The 16904-nt window shown below is 36.0% G+C and overlaps 2 protein-coding genes across 12 annotated transcripts in view; one reads left to right on the top strand and one right to left on the bottom strand.

Annotated features, from left to right (window-relative positions):
• Positions 1-16887, top strand: part of MARCHF7 (membrane associated ring-CH-type finger 7) — a 55054-nt gene extending 38167 nt beyond the window's left edge. For 6 of the 10 annotated variants that reach the window (XM_050752878.1, XM_050752873.1, XM_050752871.1 and 3 more), the window contains 4 exons: positions 727-896; positions 7333-7442; positions 11247-11360; positions 12976-15389. In XM_050752878.1, coding sequence (XP_050608835.1) covers positions 727-896; positions 7333-7442; positions 11247-11360; positions 12976-13245 — 664 coding nt within the window. In that variant the 3' untranslated portion in view covers positions 13246-15389. Of the gene's footprint in view, positions 1-726; positions 897-7332; positions 7443-11246; positions 11361-12975; positions 15390-15604 lie in introns of those variants that run through there. The other 4 variants (XM_050752880.1, XM_050752876.1, XM_050752877.1 and 1 more) reach the window with 1 other exon arrangement.
• The window catches only part of CD302 (CD302 molecule), a 45855-nt gene that overhangs the window by 5055 nt on the left and 23896 nt on the right, over positions 1-16904 (bottom strand). The window contains exon 7 of one of the 2 annotated variants that reach the window (XM_050752884.1): positions 29-82. In XM_050752884.1, the coding sequence (XP_050608841.1) occupies positions 64-82 (19 nt within the window). In that variant the 3' untranslated portion in view covers positions 29-63. Of the gene's footprint in view, positions 1-28; positions 83-15650; positions 15688-16904 lie in introns of those variants that run through there. The other variant, XM_050752883.1, reaches the window with a different exon arrangement.

Genomic DNA, 16904 nt, shown 5'->3' with positions numbered 1-16904 from the left:
TGCAGTAGGGATTTTAACAATTACTTACCTTATTATATAAAACTGTTGTTCCACATGTATGTATCAAGCAGTATACAGTGGCCTGTTAAATAGATGACATAGGTTAATGGAAACTTTCATAAGATTGCTGCAGGGAGGGGGCAGATGGAGAATTTTAAAGCATACTTTTAAATTTTTTTCTGTAATACAAAAGTTTATCAGTTTAAACGTGGTTCTGATAACATGTAAATGAGAATCTACAAGCCAGTATGTGTTTAATTCATGGAAATAGCCCTAAAGTTTGAGGGGAGGCAAGGGGCAAAAGTGATAAGTTTATCTTACCTTTATACTGTTGGACTTGAAGTAGTCTGGAATACTGCAGAAATTAAAGTCTCTTAGAAGTACTTATAAAGCCATTGAGAAAAATACAGATCTAAACTGTCATTTGTTAATGACAAAATTACTTAATCATATGAAAATAAAAATAAATGATAGGATAGCCTATTTTACTTACCTTTAAAATATTTGTTACGATTTTTATTCTCAATGAGAGGGTTTTTCATTTTCAATCAGAGGGTTGCTGATGAATATAATTATTGTTGCTTTGTTGTTTTTACTATTTGCTTTTTTCCACCCAGAGACAGTGTGGGTAGAAATAACAAAAAAGAAAGCTTGTGATTATGTATGACTGAAGTAACCAACCAGGATGAGTTATGATAGCTTTGGGAAATGTGCCTTCTTTTGCAGCCTCCTTTTAGAGGACTCAGAAGAAGAAGAAGGTGACTTATGTAGAATTTGTCAAATGGCAGCTGCATCATCATCTAATTTGCTGATAGAGCCATGCAAGTGTACAGGAAGTTTGCAGTATGTCCACCAAGAGTGTATGAAAAAGTGGTTACAGGCCAAAATTAACTCTGGTAAGATTTACCCTTTTGTGTTTTCACAATTTTTTCTAAGAGATGCATGTATGTATGCATTTTGGTTAACAAATTTGTAATTTATAGATTGTCGAATTTAGACTTTTAACAAGTGTCTTAATTTTTGAAGTCTCAGCAGAAGCATTAAAGAGCATTAGTCTTTGTAAATTTTTAGTAATGTGTCTTATATTTCATTTCCCACCAAACTATTTACTACTTCATACATGTATAGTACAGCTGTAATTTGTGATCACTGGTGTGTCCCTTTTATCATGTAAGATCCTTTTGAATCAAGGAAATAGACTCACCATTTACCAGCTGTGTGTCCTTGAGAAAGATTTATTTCTAATGTTGCTGTTGTGTCACTTAGCGAATTATGATAATAAGGCTACTATGGGGATTTATTTGTTCATTGAGTGCCTGTAATGGAGCCAGGCACAGTAGTTCTAGACGTCGGTTATAGGATGGTAAAAAGACAAGGCACCTGCTTCTTGTAGTGATATTGGGTGTTAACGAAATGCCTTTCTGAAGTGAGAACGTGTAAATTGAGGGCTGAGCTATTCCATGATGAGGGGAAGCAGCACTCTAGCATAGGGAACAGCAAGTTCAAAGACTTTAAGGTGGGAATCAACCTAGGTCTATTTGAGGAGCTGAATTATGCATAGTGTGGCTGGTGTATAGTTAGTCGGGGAGGGGAGATAAAGTTGAGATGAGAAAGATTAGCAGAAGTTAGTTTGTGCAAGACTTTTAAAGGCCCAAATCTTAGATTTAAATATGATGGGAAGCTACTAAAGGGAAAGGCAATGAAATTATCTTATTTATATTTGGCTTCTCTGAGAATGGATTTTTAGGGGGATAAGAGTAGTACAGGGAGACCAACCAGGAGTCTGTTATCAGAGCACTTGCTAGAGTTGGTGTTGATTAACGTGTAGCAGTGTGACCGTGATGATAGAATGGGTAGATTCTGGTATATTTTGTAGGTAGATTCTATAAGACATCCAATTCAGCAGATTGGATGTGATGGAATGAAGGAGAAAGAACAATTAGGGAAGCTCATATTTTTGCCTTGAGCAGTTAAGTGAACGGCAGTTCCTTTTACTGAAATAGGAAGCTGAAAAAGGAACCAAGGGTTCTGTTTTGGACATTTTATTTGAACTGCTTACTAGATAACCATATGGAAATGTCATGTAGGCAGTTAGCTAGACAAGCCTGGCATTTCAGGAGAAACACTGGAAGTTTCAGTTATGAACACATGAGTAACGTTTGAGGTTTTGGTATTAAATAAGGTCAGCTAGAGGAAGAGCATATATCAAAGAAATAGGCCCAGGGCAGAGCCCTGGGACACCCAAATGTTTAGTGAAAACAAAGGAGATTTGAAAAGCAGCCTTTAGGAAGGAAGAAAACCAAGAAAATGTGTTGTGCAAGCCAAAAGAAGAATGCTTTAAGGAGTGTGGGATCAACCCTGCACTTCTGAGAGGTCAAGTAAAATGAGAAAAAAGAATAATTGGATTTGATAGCGTAGATGTTCTTCGTGGTTTCAATCTCTGGAATGCTGGGTTCCTGAGCCTGATTAGATTAGACTGAGTAGAGAAAAGTAGGTAAGAAAGGATAGACAACAACATAGGTTCAACACTTTGAACAAATTTACTACCAAGGAGACTGGAGATGGGGAACAGGAATTAGAGTTACATGGGATCACAAGAAGTGTTTTTGTTTTATTTTGAGGTAGGGAATTTTAAGGCATGTTTTTATTTTGAGACTTCTAATAGAGGAAAAAAAAATATGAAAAGAGGGGAAAGAAGATAGGGTCCAGAGCACAGGTTGAGTGGTTATCCCTTAATAGGAGAAAGGATATTTTCTCTTCAGAAGGCTAGTGTTGATGTGTTTATCAGTTTGTTGCTTTGATGGGAAGATTTATGACTCCCTCTGTTAATTGCATCTGTTTTCTTAGAGAGGTAAGGTCTTTAGCTGGTTAGGAAGTTTTGATGTGTGAGGAAAATAACATTCTAAGGATGTGAATGTGTAGTAGGATTTCCAGATTGTATTAGTGTCTGTAAAAGTGATTTTAAAATGAGGTACACATACAGTTTTTTTAAAGCAGTTTTCAGATGCTTGGGATAAAGGTATGGACTAGAGTACAATGCTGGTAGGTCTTTTGCCAGGCAAATATGATGAAGGGAGTTAAGGGTATCTATGAGGACATAATTGTGGCGATCATAGAAATTAAAATCAGGAGGAAAGTAAGGACATCAGGAAGTGTATAGTGAGAAAGAGGTAGAGTATCTGAATTTTATTGACATTGATGTAAGTAGGCTAAAATAAGAATTGGTACACAGGAGGAGGGGATGCTTAAAATGGAGATTTAGGGGTAGTGCAGCAAATTGTGATGAGGTCAAGGGTATGAACTTAGAGTTGGTGACTGAAGTGGGGAAGGGTGATATTGGAAGCAAAGATGTTGAGAAAGTTATATCCAATGGAACTGGTCTTGGATGTTGAAACAACCAAGGATTTAGTTGGCAAAGAAGGGTAGAGAACCAGGTGCTGAAAGTCATTAATGATTAAGGGGGGAATTAAGATTTGAAAACAGTAATGGGTGTGTTGGGTGGGCAACTACCCTCACTTCTTGGTCCTGAGTTACAAGGGACTGTGAGGATAAAATGGCTATAGAAGCATATATATAGGTATCATTAGTCAGAAGGCACTGTGGTTCAGGCATGAAAGTAAAGAGATAGTTCAAAAGAGAAAGGTTGGTGATTAGAGGAATTTACTGATATTAGACCATGAGTACCAGGGGATATAGGAACAACTAGTAAGGTAGAAAACTAGATCAGATTAATAAATGTACATAGTTGTTTGAGATTAAAGGTCTGATCATTAGCATGGTAACAGACAACTATGTTGTGAGGTATGATGGCACTGATTTTGATTTTAATAATCTGTTGGAGGAGTTGGGTTCAAGTTGGAGATGATGGGGATACTGGGAAAATTCCTGAGACTCCCAGTAATGTGGTAGTCAAGTGGTGAGCAGTAGCCCTCTAGGGGGCACAAGAGGAGAAAGCAGTATCTTTTCTTCTAAGCTAGTCTAAGCCCAAGGCTCTGAACAAGCTATCTCACCTGGAACTGCCTTTTCTCTGAGCTATATGGTGTTACGGTAACTCACAGGCTTTGTTAGTCACTGCCCTGAGGTGTTAGATGTACTAAATGAGAGATTACACGTAAAGTGCTTAGTATTTTGACACTTAAGGGCCCAGAAATGTTAGCTATTACCAAAGTGAAGAACAACAACTTGACTCAACTTCTGATACATATAATTGGATTGTTAGTGCTAGATATGGAGGAAAACAGATAATATAGTTTATTGTTTAAGAACATTGGCTTTTTGAAGTTAGACAAGCCCACTTTGGAATATTTACTCGAACACTCAGCTAGCTATAGGGTCTTGAGCATGTTTCTTAACATTGGTTCTAAACCCTGGCTGCTGATCAAAATCACCCACTGGAGTTTTTAAAAATACAGATGGGCCAGGTATGGTGGCTCACACCTGTAATCCCAGCACTTTGGGAGGCCAAGGCAGGTGGAACACCTGAGGTCAGGAGTTCGAGACCAGCCTGGCCAACATGGTGAAACCCCGTCTCTACTGAAAATACAAAAATTAGCTGGGCATGGTGGAGCACACCTGTAATCCCAGCTACTTGGGAGACTGAAGCAAGAGAATCGCTTGAACACAGGAGGCGGAGGTTGCAGTGAGCCGAGATTGCCCCATTGCACTGCAGCCTGGGTGACAAGCGTGACACTCAGTCTCAAAAAAAAAAAATTTACAGATGATTCAGATTCACTCTTAAAGATTCTTAAGTAAGACTAGGTTAGGCCTCAGTTCTGTCTGAGTAACATTGAGTAATACCTCATAAAGTTGTTATGAATGTCAAAAGAGTTATTGTTCATAGTTTCCCACTGTACCAGTTACATGGTAAGTACACTGTTAAATTAAATGGGAGTTAGTTTGTTTTTGTTTTTGTTTTTTGAGACGGAGTCTTGTCACCAGGCTGGAGTGCAGTAGCACAATCTCAGCTTACCGCAATCTCTGCCTCCCAAGTTCAAGTGATTCTCCTGCCTCAGCCTCCTGAGTTAGCTGGGATTACAGGTGCACATCACCACACCTGGCTAATTTTTTGTATTTTTAGTAGAGATGAAATTTTGTCAAGTTGGCCAGGCTGGTCTCGAACTCCTGGCCTCAAGTGGTCTGCCCACATTGGCGGCCTCCCTGGCTAATGTTTTCTGTATTTTTAGTAGAGATAGGGTTTTGTCGTGTTGTCCAGGCTGGTCTCAAACTCCTCGCCTCAAGTGATCTGCCTGCCTTGGTGGCCTCCCAAAGTGCTGGGATTATAGGCGTGAGCCACCACACCTGGCCTAGAGTTAGTTTTATAAGGTTATAATAAGTACTTTTCAAGATATGGCCAATTGAATGTCTAGGTCTCAGCAACTGAACTTTCCTGATAGGTATTCAGAAGTATTTCTCAGAGCTACACAAAGACCCCATCTGGTAGAAGGTTCATTCTGGTAGAGATTTATTTAAACATTTATTAAGAAGCTACTGTATTTGGATTGCTAAAGTCTACAGGATATACAAATTTAGGCAGATGCAGTCAGGGTGTAATGGAGAGAGCCCTGATTAAGAAATACAGGAGTAGGCTGGCTGTGGTGGCTCATGCCTGTAATCCAACAGGACAAGGTAAGGGGATCCCTTGAGCCCATGAGTTAGAGGCTGCAGCGAGCCATGATCATGCCCCTGCACTCCAGGCTGGGCAGCAAAGAGAGATCTTGTCTCCAGAAAAAACGTGTAGGAATAAACGGGTTGCTCCCAGCTGTGTGTAGCCTATTTGAATGACTTAATAAGTCTCCTATTCCATAGAGGAGGAAAATGAAGCCCTAAGATATAAGAGAATCTATTAAATTATCTCCAAGGTCCATATTACATTTTCATATATGCTAGACTCCAAAAAGAAGCTTGGTTTTATTCATATACTCAAAATATAGTGAAAACTCAATATAATTTGACTACAGCCCATTTTGAGACAGCATGCTTCTTCAGATTAGCACTCACTTTCAGCTGTTTTCTAGAACATGTATGTAAGTTACTGCTGTCTTGGACCTTATGCCAAATTTTACTCTTAAAAAATTCTTATTAACTAACACTAGTTATTGCAGTTTTATGAGTTCCTTGAAGGCAGGGCCTACTACTTACTCTTTTTTGAATCTCCAAAACCTCTAATTATTGCTTGCACATAACAGTCACTCAACAAATGTTAGTTGAATTGAATTGAAACCTATCTACCCTATTATTCATACAACTTACTCTAATTTTAAGGCCATTTTTCCATTTGAAACCCTATCTGAAAATAAACCAACAAAGGAAAAGGCAGACAGAACCTACATGTTTAATTACACAAGACTACTACCTACCAAATTGGAACCAAAAAGCTTAGGAATAATCAAATGTTGGATGAATATGGAAGTTTTCTTTTTCTTTTTAAAAAAATGTTTGGTAAAACAAATACATAAATAACATAAAATATGCCATTTTGACCATTTTTAAGTATACAAGTTTCATATTCACAGTGTTGTGCAACCATCACTCCTATTTCCAAAATTGTTTATCATTCCAGACAGAAACTGTAACCATTAAGCAGTAACTCCTCACTTCCTACTCCCTTCTCTGCCAAATCCCTGGTAACTTCTGATCTACTTTCTGTCTCTAAATTTGCATATTCCAGATATTTTATGTAAGTAGAGTCATAAAATACTTGTGCTTTTGTATCTGTATTTCATTTAGCATAATGTTTTAAAAGTTCATGTTGCAGCATATATCAAGACTAATTCCTTTTATGAGTGAAAGGAGCTGTTTTTATTTGGACAAAGGTGGGGTCCCTTTTTTCCCTTTCTAGCAAGTAAGGCAGACACATTCTTTAAACTCCAGAAGGTCTTAGGTATGTGTTGTCACATCAAAGATACTTTGGTGTATCTTTGATGTGACCTTGGGTGTGTAACTAGGTGTTTGAGATGTTACATCACTAAACATTGTTTTCATGGCATCATGTCAAAGTACTTAATGAGTAAGTAGGAAGTACAGATGACATTCCATTGCCTCTGTCTGCTTCCCAGGATCAAGGATGTCTGAGTATCTGGGAGGAAGAAAACAACCAAGGTATCTAAATTATGGTGGTGGCTTATTATCATAGGGCAGGACCTAATGTGCACATTGGATATTATAGACTGCTCTATTAGGGGACATTACTGGTTTACTGCAGAAATGTAATATTTCCTTTTCTTCTCCTTTCCTTTAAGGTTTTATTTATTTTAAGCTTAAAACTTAGCGAGCAAAAGTGTTTTATGAAGACATTGTAAAACTAAGCTTTACTTGTAATTTAATTTTTACCAGGTTCTTCATTAGAAGCTGTAACCACCTGTGAACTATGTAAAGAGAAGCTGGAGCTTAACCTGGAGGATTTTGATATTCATGAACTACATAGAGCTCATGCAAATGAACAAGTTAGTATATTTTGCCTAATTTGGTAAGTGTCTATTCTATGCTTCAAGGACAGCTCTTGAAGAAAAGATTAAATCATGGTCAGAAACCTTGCATTAAAATAATAACAACAATGATAATGTTATTAACATAATTCTGTTACTGCATTAGGTGTTAGAATTTCATAATTTTTTTTTATTTTTCCCTTAAGCTTAGGAAAGTTGTTCCAAAATAGGGATGCCAACCTTATTTCCCCACAGCTGTAAGTTTTTTGAGATGCATAAATGATACAGTTAGAATGAAGAGCTCAATAATTTCCGCCTTTTTCTTTACTGAAGGAAAATTCAGGAGGTGGGGCAGATGTGTGTTTAAGGAGATTACAAGGGTGACTTTAGAGCCAAATTGTTGAAGTGTGGTTAGCATATTTGTTTAAAAAAAAACAAACAAAAAAAGATATGCTGTAAAGGGAATGCATGAAGTGCTTGAAAAACACTTTCTGGCCAGGTACAATATAGCTCACACTTACACCTAGCACTTTGGCAGGCTAAGACGGGATGATTGTTTGAGGCCAGGAGTTTGAGACCAGCCTTGGCAACATAGCAAGACCCAGTCTCTACAAAACAGAAAACAAAAACACTTTTTAAATGTAGGGGTAATGGGTCTCCCCTCTTTTGTTATATTGAATGAGATTTACAAAACATAAAAACCATTTTGTGTGGCCGCCATCTCTGTTTAGTTCCAAAACATTTTCATCACTCTAAAAGAAAACCCTCTACCCATTGAACAGCTCCCCATTCTGTGCTGTCAGCCCCTGGCAACTACCAGTCTGTGTTGTTTTATGGATTTACTTATCCTGGATATTTCATACAAATAGAATCATACAATAATATATTTTAAGTGTGGGAATAATAGATACCCTTTGAAAATCTGATTAAAACTATGTACCCTTCTCAGAAAATATATAAGACACAAATTCTGTCTCTAATTTAGGGGATTCCCAGATCCTTTGAAGCTAATTGCTTGGATCCAGATAAAGAATCACTGATCTAGAGAATGGAAACATTAAGCAGTTGATGTAGCATAGGTGCTACTCTAATGCCAGTTATGTTATTTTATTCTCCGATGCACTAGGTATCCAAAAAGAAAATGACTTTCAGCAAGGCAATGTTTTAAATCCCCAAGGAGTTTTCTGTAGATAGCTGAGCATTGTTATTTAAAAACCAGAGGAAACATGGAAAAGTGGAATCATGCAGAAATAAGTATAAATACATAACTTGCCTTCTTAAAATGAGAGTAGGTTTCAAAAGGATTGTTTCTTCTGCCATCTTCCTTCCCAAGATGCTTCATCCTGTCTCTCAAAGGCAGTTTTTTCCTTTTGTTTTGGTTTTGGTTTTGGTTTGTTTTTTTGAGATGGAGTTTCACTTTGTCGCCCAGGCTGGAGTGCATTGGTATGATCTCGGCTCACTGTGACCTCTGCCTCCCGGGTTCAAGCGATTCTCCTGCCTCAGCCCCCTGACTTGCTGGGTTTACAGGCATTTGCCGCCATGCCCAGCTAATTGTATTTTTAGTAGAGATGGGGTTTCACCATGATGGTCAGGCTGGTCTCGAATTCCTGACCTCATGATCCACCTGCCTCAGCCTCCCAAAGTGCTGGGAATACAGGCATGAGCCACCGTACCCGGCCAGTTTTTTCCTTTTTGATCTCAGTCAAGAATGTTTTTATTGTTTTCTAAGCATTTTAATGAACCATATTCTTTAGAAGTTTTAGGAGATACTAGGTGGAGTCATTGTAAAAACAATGACAGCCTTGATTTAAACTTCCTGGTTTTAACTTGTTTGTTCTGTATGAACAATAGATTCTAGTGGCCTGATAGCTACACTGATTTTAAGTGATTTGTTTGTATTTCCACATTAACCAGTGGCTTGATCTTTTGCAAGGTGATAACCTTTTTTTTTTTTTTTTTTTTTTTTGAGATGGAGCCCAGGCTCTGTTGCCCAGGCTGGAGTGCAATGGCGCGATCTCAGCTCACTACAACCTCTGCCTCCTGGGTTTAAGCTATTCTCTTGCCTCAGCCTCCCAAGTAGATGGGATTGCAGGCACTCGCCTCTACACCAGGCTAATTGTATTTTTAGTAGGCACGGGGTTTCACCATGTTGGCCAGGCTGGTCTTGAACTCCTGACTTTAGGTGATCCACCCACCTTAGCCTCCCGAAGTGCTGGGATTACAGGCATGAGCCACTGTGATTGGCCCCATTTAAAATTTTTAAAAAGTGTTCTGGATATATAATTTCCTTTTAAGTTCAAAATAAGCAACAATAATTATTAAGTGAATCATTTCAGTTTTGGTTTTTGGTTTTTGGTTTTTTGTTTTTTTTTGAGATGGAGTTTCACTCTTGTCGCCCAGGCTGGAGTACAATGGCACGATCTCAGCCAACTGCAACCTTTGCCTCCCGGGTTCAAGCGATTCTCCTGCCTCAGCCTCCCAAGTAGCAAGTAGCTGGTATTACAGGCTCCCACCACCACACCCAGCTAACTTTTGTGTTTTTAGTAGAGACAGGGTTTCGCCATGTTGGCCAGGCTGGTCTTGAACTCCTGACCTCAAGTGATCCACCCACCTCAGCCTCCCAAAGTGCTGGGATTATAGGTGTGAGCCACCACAACTGGCCTCAAATTTCTTGAATACTCAGTAGACTGATAACCAGTTAGTTGCTGAAGCTGGTACTAACAACATAGAGTTCTTGACGTCCAATGAACCAGTTGCCCAATTCAGTTTGTAAATAGTTCACTGTAAAAATTACAGGACAGATTAGATTTTTAATAATACTATATTTATGATTTATATTCATGGCTTGAAAACATCTGTGGGCGGGGGAGAGAAACTTTTAATCTGAGTAATATGAACCCCTTTAAATTACCAGGTTCAGAGAAGTATTTAAAATGTGACAGCATTCGCATCTCACTCTCCCTTGAGCTAAATAAATACCTCTTGAAGCTGCTTACTTTGGGGCTTCTAGACTAACTAGTGCCAAGTAGACATAAAATGTCATATACCCTATAGTTCAATAGTGTATAGCCAATCACTAACCAACATTATTTCTGTAAACCAATGTTGAGAATTCAGAATGAACAACTTTTGTTACCTCTCCCTTCTGGATTTGTCCTTTTTTCTTTAAAAATTTGAGCTTTTCTTTTGTTCTCTGGGGCACTCTCCCCAAGGCAACTTGGAAGTGTGAGCCTGGCAGCAGTCCTGAACCTTAACTAAAATAAACTCTGTTAATTTTGTCTCAGCTGCTGCTTTTTAGGTTAACACAACAGAACAGTTTTGAAGAACTGTTTTTACTAACTACAAATTTCTGTGTGAATGATCTCTTACCTTTATTCATTCTTTTATTTACTGTGCCTTTAAGTTCATTGTATTACACAGAAAAACACTTGAGCTATCAGAATAGTTATAGTAGTATATTGGCATAGCTATAGATGAAATGTAATTTTTAACTAAGCATATATAGCTATAGCCATTTGTATAATGAAATCTGTGAGCTTTATGGAAAACCAAAGCATTCATTCCACCATCAAATTATTTAAAAGTTCCATTTTTATATAAAGGCATTACACTAAAGAAGACTGTATGAGAATAAAAAGTAAAATTTTATGAAATTATAAAGGATAGTCTTTTTTCTTAATAAATGGCATTGTATCCCTTACTAGGAACTGGATATGAATACATTTCCTCTAGTTTATCAGTGTACTGTGAGTATCAATCTCAATTCTACTAATTTTTCATTCTCTGTATTTTTCTTTTCTCCTGTTTGCTTCCCTATTGAAGGCTGAGTATGAGTTTATCAGCTCTGGTCTCTACCTAGTGGTGTTACTGCACTTGTGCGAACAAAGCTTTTCTGATATGATGGGAAATACAAATGAACCAAGCACACGTGTCCGAGTAAGTAATAATGAAGTCGGGGAGAGGGAGGGTATGATGCAGCAAGTGTTTGCCTTGGAAAGCAGATTGTTTTATATGTTGACATCTTATTTCCTTTGGGAAGCTTTTATTTTTTAAATGTTTCTTAAAAATAAAGATACTGTAGATTTAATGGAAATTGCTGTATTCTATAACAAGCAGCCTGATTTTCTCATAAAGTTATTTTAGAGAAAGAAGTAATTTTCTAGCTCTCGAAGGTAATTGGAATGTATTTCATTGAAAAACAGAATTGGAAACATCAAGGGAAAATGGGCTTTTTATTATTAAAACAAAAACAAAACCTGAGTATTATCACTTAGAAACCTGAAATTGAACTCCAAAAGCCAAAGAGTATGGGAAATTAACTTCAATTTATTTCTTACTGTTCTACAAAAGATTACCAGTGTACTAATTTTAAAGTGTCCATATTACAAAGTATTTTAGATATGGAATAGTTGGTTGTTTACTGTGTACGCTGTTGGCCGTAATATGACATTTGGGCTAGCTGTATGTTAGGTATTTATAAGTAAATGATGCTCTTTGCCTCAGTGTACCAGAAGAAACTTTATGCTCTGCTGCCTGGGCCATTTTGTGTAGCAAGGGCTAAGGTCTCTATATATCTGCCATTATTGTAGCATTCTGAACACTTCATATCTTGAAATGTGTTCATAAATATATCCTTCAGACTTCCTTATATAAATGTTAACTTCGGTGATAAAAATGTAGTAGAGTTCATGTAATGTTTTTATTTTGAACACTATCAAGTAACTGCAATTCAACGTATATAATACTCTTTCTAAATTAGTAAAATATTTTTCTTTATTTTATCATCATGTGGACATTATTCCAGTGAGCCAGTTAATAGATAATTATCATTGAAGAGCATTCATATTATCTATCAGGAGCATTCAGAATTTGAGCAAAGATCTCTTGACTTCTAAGTACTTTAGAAATTGTGAACCCTTAAAACCTTAATACCATAAAATGATTTCTAAAAAGGTACCTTAAGTCTTCAGAATGAATAAACCATATAAAACATCTAAGAACTTTTGAATTCATGTGTTTCTAAAAGTTCGTATTAAGTTTTAAAAGTGGGAAATTACAGAATGTTGAATGATACTCCAAAGTGGAAGTCATTAGGATTTTTTTTAATGTATAGAACCAAATGTATACTTTTATCAAATGTAGGTAGGAAAATATTGGTTCTTGGGAGTTTGTGTGTGTGTGTGTGTGTGCGCGCGCGCGCCCACTGAAACTGAATTTATTTGGGTCCAAATACAAGGGTGGTTTTTTGGGTTTTTTTTCCTCCATTTCATAATTTTTTGAAGTGTTTATAAGCAATATCATTGGATAAAATTATTGTATCTGCTCCCAATTTTTAAAAACTGGTTTCTACATGATTATAAAGATTATATAAAACATTTAAAAATTAATACCATTAAGCTTGTGATTTTTGATATTGGGGGGAGAAAAACCCCTATTTATAAAGGCTTAAAATGATGTTTGACTTTTTAAGTAGAAATGAATCTCCTATACTGATTCTCTAGAGCCATTTGCAACATTTAAACTACTGTATTTCTTTCTGCATTGTTTCTAGTTTATTAACCTTGCAAGAACTCTTCAGGCACATATGGAAGATCTCGAAAGTAGGTGGAATTTCCCCTCCCCAGACTTGTTGAATTTACTTTTGCAAATTAAACCCAAAGCAAAACCTAAGTATATATTCTGTTCTGCCAAATTAGAGCTCATTTATAGACTTAATACCAAAATGATTGATTTGGGAAATATGGGTTGGGCAACTGACATTAGTGTTTTTTGTTGTTGTTGTTTTGTTTTAAAGCATATTTTAAGGTATGGAAGGATGTAATTTTAACTGCATTTTACTTTTTTTTTTTCAAAGAGAAATTTATTGTTGATCACCTTGATTTCAGGATTTATAATAAAAACGAAGGCATAAATCTTAACTACTAATCAAACCACATTTCTTAATCTGTTAGGATTTTGTTTTTTGTTTTGTTTTTGGTAAGAAATTTTACCTGTTACTCAGCTTTGTTAGATCATAAGAGATTATTCCTGGGCTTATATATGATTCCAGGAAAATATGGGACAGGGAATCCTAATTCTGAATCCATATCAGAAGCCATAAAGGGCTTTTGTTTGTGGGTTTTTTGTTGTTGTTGTTGTTGTTTGGCTTTTTTAGGTCCTCATGGACCTTTAATAGGTAGCCAGCGCTGCCAACAGCTCCAGTCTCTTAAGATCACATTCCAGCCTCAGGATTTCTGGCTGGGATTATAAGTGAAGGCACTTAATTCTCAAATCTTTACAGGCATCTGTACAGCCTATCCTCTTCTTAATGTCCTGTAACTTCCAGTGTGCTTCATACCATGTGGGCACATGTATTGGCTCTGGAACAGCTAGAAATTGAAGATTACCCCACCCACCCCCTACATATTTTACTTTTTCACCCTTTGTTGCCCATTCCAAAACACTACCTGAAGTGTCTTTTTAAAATATGTATTCTGCAGTTGAATACTGAAGAATTACTTTCTGTACTCATCTTCAAATTATTTGGAATGTTATCTATAGTGCGCACAACATTTTTACTTTTACAGAAAGCTCAGCATCCTTTGAAGTAAGGTTTAAAAAAGACTTAGTCCTCATAGGAACCTTTTAATTCTAGGTAATCTAAATCATAGATTTTTGTCATTAATTCTATACTACTTTCAACTTTTAAAAGGTCTTGAGATGAAACCAGGTAACATATTTTCACAATTTTAATTAGGATATGTGAAAAGAAAGGAGTCAGTGCGAATTCACTTGGTATAAAATTTTTTCTCTTTATACCTTCTTTCAGATCCCTTAGGTTGGCCTAATACAAAGGTCTCTGTTTTTTTAAATTACAATTTATACTTTGTCCAATATCATGATAGTAATTTGTTTCAGTGTATGTTTTCCCCAGATTTCTCCATTTTAAAAAACTAACATTCTCGTTTAAAATTTGATTTCTTAAACATAGTATTGTCTACTCCTAACATGTGGGAAGAGAAAGATGAAGGTGAAATATGTCCAAACTCAAATGAGCATGAAAGACAAGGGGCAAGTTAACCCCTAAATATCAGAGTATGAATACATTCTGAAATGGGTTCTGACTAAATTGTCCTCTCCTGTAGAGTTAAATGGAAAAACACAAGAAGTTCCTTAATAAGCTATATAATCTTTTAGTTTGGTATTTCTCAGTGATACAGCATAAGAGTTTATATCAGTCATGAGTTAGTTATATGCTTGTGTCATTTATTAAATGGATTTAAATCTATTAGTGTTGCATAGTTTTTCTGTGCTTTGCCCTAGGTTGATTCTGTTTGTTGGATGCTCTTAATTTGTCCAGTGTAAATATAAATAGAGAGTGCATTAAGCCTTTTTGCCCTTGATAATGGGGGAAAGATGCTGGTTAGATGTTTATTTTAGTGAGCTTGCATTTTCTTTCACATGCAAAGCAGTTCACAGAATTCATAGTTTTATACTTACTATGTCTTTCCTAAAGACACCGAGGATGCTTTATTTTTAACTCTTGAGCCACTAGTGACTCTTGAATAAATTGAGGTCAGAAATGTTGCAAAAGTGATAAGTTTCTGACAGTGTGGAGAAAGGGGAATAATCAACAGTAGGTTTTTACTGAATCCAATTATTTTAATTTAGGCTGTGTCTATATGAAGCTTTTTTGACTTGCTAAATGAACTTTTATCTTGGCATTGTATAGACATAGCTTTGATGTAAATTGCAAGAACACCCATAACCTCTTATTCTATGTACATTTCTTTTCATTCTCATCGGATGCATCAAACATGCAGCGGTAATAAGCCAGATTCTACTCAGGTGTGTGAGAGCACTTGCCTTAAGTTCACTTTTTTCCTAGTGTTTATATATCATTAGCTACTATGAACACAGACTGATCTCAGAAACATTTTAGAAGATGCTCTTGAACCACATTTTTAAGCATTTTCATTTTTATAAAAATTGATATAACATTACAAAAAGATGTGGGGGCAGGAGCATTGTGGTTGGTGAAACCACCCTAACCCTGTCATACAACTTATCATTTTGATCAAACAGTATACTAAATTGGGATTTTTGTTTTTACAAGTCATTGCTGTTCTGGCTTCATATTTACACTTCCCATTCTTATCCCCCTTAAAATCATTCTTGATCATCCTGTTTTCTTTCAACAGCTTCAGAGGATGATTCCGAAGAAGATGGAGACCATAACAGGACATTTGATATTGCCTAACTTCATATAAGACAGATGGATGATCTGTAAACACAAATGTTTATTAAAAATGGCAATTAAATATAAATTACTTTTGTGGGGGAATGGCTAATAAATACATTTACTATATATAAAATGAATATATACATACACATGTATGCCTGTATATATATATTCATTCTCAAGTGTTGCTGAATTAAAATTCTGCTGGACTTTTTAACATAGCAAATCTGATGTTTATAAACTGGTAATCAAAAAGGTTTTTTTCTTTTAAGTAAGTGGGGAAGTATTACCCTTGTTTTAAATAAGCAATGCCTATCAACCCTTTTTTTGTGTTCTGATTACTGTAGTCTTATTTATGAAAAAAGGTTTGTGTTTTACTCTTGCTAGTGAGAAAAGTGGGACAAAATATACTTTTGAAATAAAATGCTATATGGCACCTAATTATTTTTTCTTTTAAAATGCCTTAAGTTGCAGTCTCATTTTGATAATCATTTGCTTCCAGTGTTTAAAAATTTAAAAAAGAATGGGGAGGTTATGAGAAGAGCATTATATTAGGTTTCCAAATTTAATTTGAATTCCAAATTCACTTAGCAATAAAATCTAATTTTTAAAAAGTATATAAATATAAAATGTATAAATGATGGATAGATTTTTGTATTGATTTGTAGAATGCAGATTATATTTGATAGGCTATAGTATGTAGATATTCCTTTTAGGAATATTACAGCTCTAAATTATATGAGACTTGCCAGTCAAATGCTATTTGGTTTAAAAAAAAATTATTGCAATCTTAAGTTAATGGAATATTTTTAAATCCCACATTCAGAGTTTAAAACACTGGTTTTCAATGTGTTTTTTAGTGTTGTCACTTCTTTATAGATAAATATATAAATAACCTGTTTGGATCCTGGTCGTTTCTAACTGTTCCTTGGTAATTCTGAGCATTTATTTGATGACTTAATATTTTCCCTACCTTTGGATAACAGATGAACATTATTTACCACGAATGGATCTATACTGTGGTCATGAGTTGTGTATACTTCCACAACACTGTATTTTTCTTCTGTCAATACCCTTAGGATACACTTTAAAACACCTTAAGGTCTGATGTTATGGCAACAAACTACTTTTTCAAACCTAAATGGAACCATGTAATTTCTCAAGTGAATGAACAATTTGCCCACACTTAGTTTGTTGGTCTTATGTAAAACATTGGCTCGAAATAAAGTGCACACTGATTTATTTTAGTTTGAAATGTT

The sequence above is a fragment of the Macaca thibetana genome, chromosome 12 (genome assembly GCF_024542745.1).
Source record: "Macaca thibetana thibetana isolate TM-01 chromosome 12, ASM2454274v1, whole genome shotgun sequence".
Classification (NCBI taxonomy): domain Eukaryota; kingdom Metazoa; phylum Chordata; class Mammalia; order Primates; family Cercopithecidae; genus Macaca; species Macaca thibetana.
This window is presented reverse-complemented; position numbering and strand designations above follow the sequence as displayed.